General features: G+C 41.4%; 1 protein-coding gene across 1 annotated transcript; it reads left to right on the top strand.

Annotated features, from left to right (window-relative positions):
* The first annotated feature begins 331 nt into the window (after positions 1-331).
* slc32a1 (solute carrier family 32 member 1) lies at positions 332-5,422 on the top strand. Its single transcript, XM_028811937.2, has 2 exons — positions 332-1,103; positions 3,343-5,422. Exons 1-2 carry the CDS (start codon positions 723-725, stop codon positions 4,528-4,530), a joined length of 1,569 nt encoding a protein of 522 aa, XP_028667770.1. The 5' UTR covers positions 332-722; the 3' UTR covers positions 4,531-5,422.
* The last annotated feature ends 958 nt before the right edge of the window (positions 5,423-6,380 follow it).

Raw genomic sequence — 6,380 nt, 5'->3', positions numbered from 1 at the left:
CCTTTGATTTTTTTCCCTTTGATGAAGTCCTAAACAGCATGCGAGTTTGTGGACAAGTGTCTAGAAGTGAAGGCTTGCACCTGCCTACGTGACTGTGGAGTGTTTAGGTGTATGTGAGTGAGTGAGCTTGTCTGTATCGGTGTTAGTTTGTGCACATGGAAGTGTAAGCACACTGTGTGCTATCTTGGCTTTGTGACTCGGCGCTATATATACAGGTGCAGTTATGCAAGCATTGAGCACCCGCATGTCATTGGGTATTTGAAGAGGAGAAACGAGAGATGGGGGGTAGTAGAAGCACCTCCCCCAGAAATGCAGCAAATCTCCCCCCTTTGCCTGAGTTCGGGAGTTGCTGGGGAGTGAGGCAGTCTGGCGATGACACGTCCCTTTTGCTCCCCGGAGCCGCATTGGCATCAGCGCTGGCGGAGGCGAACCAGCTCTGGCAGTTGTGCGGTCAGAGAAGCAAAATAAAACGAAAAGGCGAGGCTGTGTGATTTTCATTGTCTCCCTCTAAACTGGCCGTAGACAGCGGTTGATCATCGGTCCCCAAGAAGATGCAGGAACTGCTCTTGTAAACGTCTCCTTGACGGTGACATGTACCAGAAAAGAGGGATCCTCAGCAAGAATTGGAGATAACGACATCCACGGACTGCGCTTTTCCGGAGCGCATCCCCCGCACAGAAAAGTAAAGTCATTTATAAGAGGGGTCACTGCTCGATTCAATAATGGCAACCCTGATCCGTAGCAAAATATCAAGTGCCGCCACAGCGGTGACCAACAAGTCCCAGGCGAAGGTGAGCGGCATGTTCGCTCGCATGGGATTTCAGGCGGCCACGGACGAAGAAGCGCTCGGCTTTGCATCTTGCGATGATCTGGACTACGAGCACCGGCAGGGGCTACAGATGGACATCCTTAAGACCGAAGACGGGGGAGCCGACGGAGTCGGGGAAACCGTCGTGGAAGGGGACAGCCATTATCAGAGGGACGAAACGGGACCGCCGCCCTACACCTCTAAAGATGATGAGATGTGCGCCGAACTGGGCAGCCAGGACAGGCCCAGAATCACAGCCTGGGAGGCGGGCTGGAACGTGACTAACGCCATCCAGGTGAGAGGGGCTTACATGACCATGGGGGGTCTTAGGGAATAAAGGCCTGCGTACTCTTCAGTACGCGAATTTATATTATGTATTCAGGTAGTTAATTAGAAGGACACTGTACCGAGAAATCTCTGGTCACACGGTGTACATTGTATTGATAATTTAGAGCAATGTCTGACTGCATATAAGAGTGCACAGCAATAATTCTGAACCTTTTCGAGATGGTTCCCATGGAACTTTGGCCAGTGTGAAGAAATGCGTAGCAAAAGCCGTCTGTACATCCATTAAATAACTGCAATAATAATAAATAAATGACAAATGTAATAAAAATGTAACACAAAAAAGGTAACTTTTATTTTTTTTCCTATACACATTAATTATCTACTCGCAATAACACTATAAGCGATGTGTTAGTAGTGCACTCTTGAAAATAACGGTGCCAGAGTGATCCCAAAAGGGGAACCATTTTGATTCTAAAAAGAACCACCCCCATAAAAGTTTTCAGAAAGCCATTAATTAGAACCGTAACATTTCAGTAAAAAAAGGGAACAGAAATGTGCTAAATACCAATGGGCTCCTGATTTTTAAAGGACTCTTGTTGCATAATAACACGGGCTAAGTTCTATTTATCTCGTTCTGATGGTCCTGCAAGGTCTCCTACTATAAATAATAATAATAAGAAGAAGAATACATTTTATGTATATAGCGCCTTAAAGGTTTCTATTTTGTTCACATATTGGGATCCTTTTCAAAGACCCGAAGACCCAATTTTATAAGAAAAAGAAACCTTCGCAGAATAAAAATTGTTCTTTGCCAAGCAATGGTTCTAGCAGGACACACACAACCCAGCAAAATGCCATTTCAGTGCCGTTATTTGTAAGAACGAGTGTAAGGGGAGAACAGCTTTAGATTCCGATTTGGTCCACGAGTGACGCGTATATTTTCGTTTTTACCTGAAATCAACGCCCCTATGGGTCAGACAATGCGGATGAAATGAGCGGACACGACTCACACCAGGACAGAACGACTGAAGAAGGTTAAACTGGTCACTCGGACGAAAGCAAAGCGCCCTCTCACGAGCTTCGTGACACGCACGCGCCTTGTCGTTTACCTGCTCGCAGTAATGATGTCGCTTACTTCAGTTGTGCCCTCCCAATTTACATACGATTGTTAAGATTAAATGCTATGATGAAACATATCAAAAAGAATTAAGAAAAAGAAACGAGAGAATGTATGATTGATTTTAACTCTATTTCAAAAATAAACAGTTTATTTTCTTAGAATCCTTAAATTTTAGGAGCAGATTGATTTGGCAGATCGTATAAAACTTACAGAATATTTTTGAATTCATTATAAATCATTCCAAATCATTATTATCTAATTTATGAGACGAAACACCATGATGCGCCACAATATTTATTCATATTTTCACCTACTGTAAGCATATTACAATTGGTTTAATAGTATTCATATACTACATTCATAATGCATAATTCTTCACCAAAATGTTAAAAACATGCTGAAGTTCTTCTTAACATTGTGAATCTTTAGCAATTTTCTAGATTCAAATTACCCAAAATATATCCAGGAAGGACAATATTGCTACTGAAGAGGAAATTGTAAGGAATGATTTCATGAGGCTGATCAGTACTGAAACCTGTAAGAGCACTGCGCCAGGCACTGGAACAGCTGGAGCTCTTACTGGTTGCTCATCGTCTTTCAGCAGTCCAGCAATAAGAGAATTTAAATAAATCTCAGACATCTGGATATTACTTTTACTTATGTGAACAAGCTGCTGTCTTTTCCTTTCGCATGAACCTTACATCAACACCTCACACAATATTAACATACTGATCCTAATACCAGCTTTAGCAATGAATCCGTGATTTCAAATGACATCTTAATTGTTAAGAATTATTAAAACAAGCAAAAAAAAAAGATGTTATTATTGGTGTCTGATTTTAAATGCAAAGAGGCCTATACATTCTGCTTGTATTTCATCAAAAATATCTGCAACTAGGGTTCTGTGACTTCAAGGACTATTTCTGGAAATTCCTTCTTGATCTTTAAGTTGAATAACGTAAAATACAGTAGAGCGTTCAGCTAAATAAAATTACTTACTTGAACGACTAACCAAAGGGCAAATGTCTGATTCAGTTTAGATATAATTGTGACTTTTTGTTTTGATGGAGGCAACATTTGTGGAAGCCTTCTTGAGCTCCAATGCCTGTATGCTTTTGTCTTGCAGGGGATGTTTGTTCTAGGGTTGCCCTATGCCATCCTTCACGGTGGATACCTTGGACTCTTTCTTATCATTTTTGCTGCAGTGGTTTGCTGCTATACTGGGAAAATCCTTATTGCATGTCTCTACGAAGAAAACGAAGATGGCGAGCTGGTGCGTGTGAGGGACTCCTATGTGGATATTGCCAATGCTTGTTGTGCACCAAGATTCCCCAAGCTAGGGGGCAGGATTGTAAACGTAGCTCAAATTATTGAACTAGTGATGACCTGCATTTTATATGTGGTAGTCAGTGGTAACCTGATGTACAACAGTTTTCCTAGCCTTCCAGTTTCACAGAAGTCCTGGTCAATCATTGCTACTGCTGCGCTCCTCCCTTGTGCGTTCCTGAAAAATCTCAAAGCTGTCTCCAAATTTAGCTTGCTGTGTACATTGGCACACTTTGTTATCAACATCTTGGTGATTGCCTATTGCCTTTCCAGGGCCAGGGACTGGGCCTGGGACAAGGTCAAATTTTACATTGATGTCAAGAAGTTTCCCATTTCCATTGGGATCATCGTTTTTAGCTACACCTCACAGATTTTTCTGCCTTCGTTGGAAGGCAACATGCAGAAGCCAAAGGAGTTCCACTGCATGATGAACTGGACTCATATTGCAGCTTGCATTCTGAAGGGACTTTTTGCCTTAGTGGCTTATTTAACATGGGCTGACGAAACCAAGGAAGTCATAACAGATAACTTGCCGTCTACCATTAGAGCTGTGGTCAATATCTTTCTTGTAGCCAAAGCCCTGCTGTCTTATCCATTGCCGTTCTTTGCTGCAGTGGAGGTGATAGAAAAATCCCTTTTCCAAGATGGAGGCAGAGCTATATTTCCCAATTGTTATGGGGGGGATGGAAGATTGAAAGCTTGGGGTCTCACTCTCAGGTGTGCCCTTGTAGTCTTCACTTTATTGATGGCCATTTATGTGCCACACTTTGCCCTTCTGATGGGCCTCACTGGCAGTCTCACAGGTGCTGGCCTTTGTTTTCTGCTGCCCAGTCTCTTCCATCTCAAACTACTGTGGAGAAAGCTTCTGTGGCACCAGGTATTTTTCGATGTTTCCATATTTGTAATAGGAGGGATATGTAGTATTTCTGGCTTCATTCACTCGCTAGAAGGGCTTATAGAAGCTTTCAGATATAACATTCAAGACTAAATGGAAACTGGATGCAAACAGTGTTAAAACACCAAATGTGCACATCCAGCTGAAAATGGCAACCTCCATGAAATGAAGGCATTCAAGTTGTGTACAGTGCAATTTTGAGACAAAAAAAAACTTAAGAATGATTTACATTACCCAGCAGAAACAAACAGAAACTAATGAGTGTTTTCTTTTCTATTTTCCTTATCAGTTGCATTCCAATACATATATATATATAAATATAAATATATAATATACTGTATATGTCCTTCATAGCATATGCATCCAATATCTCACCAAGATGACGCTGAGAGCTGTAATGGATTTCTGGAAGGCCTTGACCGGCTGTGTTTATACATATCACAATGTTATAAAGGACCTGCAAGACAAATTCAAAATTGGTGTGTGTGAAAAGCTGAACTCTGTAATCCTGGGTAGTTTCAGTTCAGAGAAATCGGTCCGGAATACGTCGGCTTTTAGATCATATGGAGGAATGAAATATGCAAGCCTTGCTGAGCTTTTTACAGTTTTAATATTTCATCAAGTTTAGACATAATTAGCATCCAGCCCTCTGCATGTAAATGATTTATATGTGGCAAAAGGATAGTAAGAAAACTAAACAAACATGCAGTAGTTAAAAGCTAGGTTTTAACAATAGGGATTTCCTAAAGGAAGTGTAGTGCAGATAAAAAGACTACACACGTGTATAAAGGACATAATAATGCTGCTTAACTGATCAGTTTAGATCAGCCATGGTTTGAAAGGTAGTTGTTTTATTTTCTATACATGGAAAAAGATTGACAGACATTTTATATGACTGGAATGCTCATCGGCAGGCACAGCTAACAATCAGTGCAGTAACTATACCCCAGTGTTAGACATACATATACTCCACGATTCTTGGTTCTAGTCCTTCAGTGTGAGATTACAAGCCCGCTGTCACAGCCGTGTTTCACGTCTCCTAAAATGTCCAGAAGTCGGCAGCTCGCGGGGACTGCGGCTACTCCTTGCGATGCCCCTCCCACTCCACCTTGAGTCGCTGCCGCTGGCCTGGAGGTCCCGCCGCAAGGCAGCCCTCCAGGTCAGTCGAACATTTGACCAACCAGAGAGACGGATCACTTGTGAACTGAACAGGTGGACTTACTTTGCAGTTTTAGGTACGAATCGATTATCTCCATCTTGCTCTTGTTAGGGTAAAGTGATCATGGTGTATCAACATTCGCCGCGAAGCTTCCCAGATTAGTATAAAGACAGCCAGGCATGGAAATTAGAAAGGGGTTAGAGAGCTCTTTTAACTTCCTGATAGAAGAAACAGGAATGGCTAGAAAATGCAGCCAAGGCTAGGAAGGCTATGAAAGGATGCGGAAAAATAGTTTACAGAATATTCTGGCCTAAAGTAATATACTAATCAACGTCAAGGAAGCTTCCAATAATTAAAATACCGCTGTGGAGTGAAGTTCCTCATTGGGCAGATTACTCTTCCCATTCATTGGTCTTTATTTTTACATTTATTTTACCTTCTGCAAATGTATAAAACTTGACAACCTTTCTTATTTCAGTCCAATGTTAATTTTTTTTTTCCAAAAAAGTGAGATGACTTTCATTTTGTGCAATCTACCGGGTCTGTGGAAGTGTTATAAAAAAAAAAACGTATGTGTGATGTTATTGTGGTTTCAAAAAGATGGAATGTATATCTCAGAGTATCTTTCAACATTTATCGTGGAAAATAAATATATCGAAAAATAAAGAAAAGCAAACACAACTTCAGCTGTTATGTCTTTCATTAAGTGGCTGAGCCTTTTTTTTTAAGCGCTTCTTATCTCAAGTACCAGACGCCGAAATGGAGCGGATTAATTAGACGTCAT

This window comes from Erpetoichthys calabaricus, chromosome 10 (genome assembly GCF_900747795.2).
Source record: "Erpetoichthys calabaricus chromosome 10, fErpCal1.3, whole genome shotgun sequence".
Lineage (NCBI taxonomy): Eukaryota > Metazoa > Chordata > Cladistia > Polypteriformes > Polypteridae > Erpetoichthys > Erpetoichthys calabaricus.
This window is presented reverse-complemented; position numbering and strand designations above follow the sequence as displayed.

What these genes read in the sequence shown, in the direction of transcription:
- slc32a1 (XM_028811937.2), top strand. Translation starts at nt 723, where the DNA reads ATGGCAACCCTGATCCGTAGCAAAATATCAAGTGCCGCCACAGCGGTG. An exon ending in ACGTGACTAACGCCATCCAG is followed by an intron (nt 1,104 to 3,342) that starts GTGAGAGGGGCT and finishes TTTGTCTTGCAG; the next exon opens with GGGATGTTTGTTCTAGGGTT.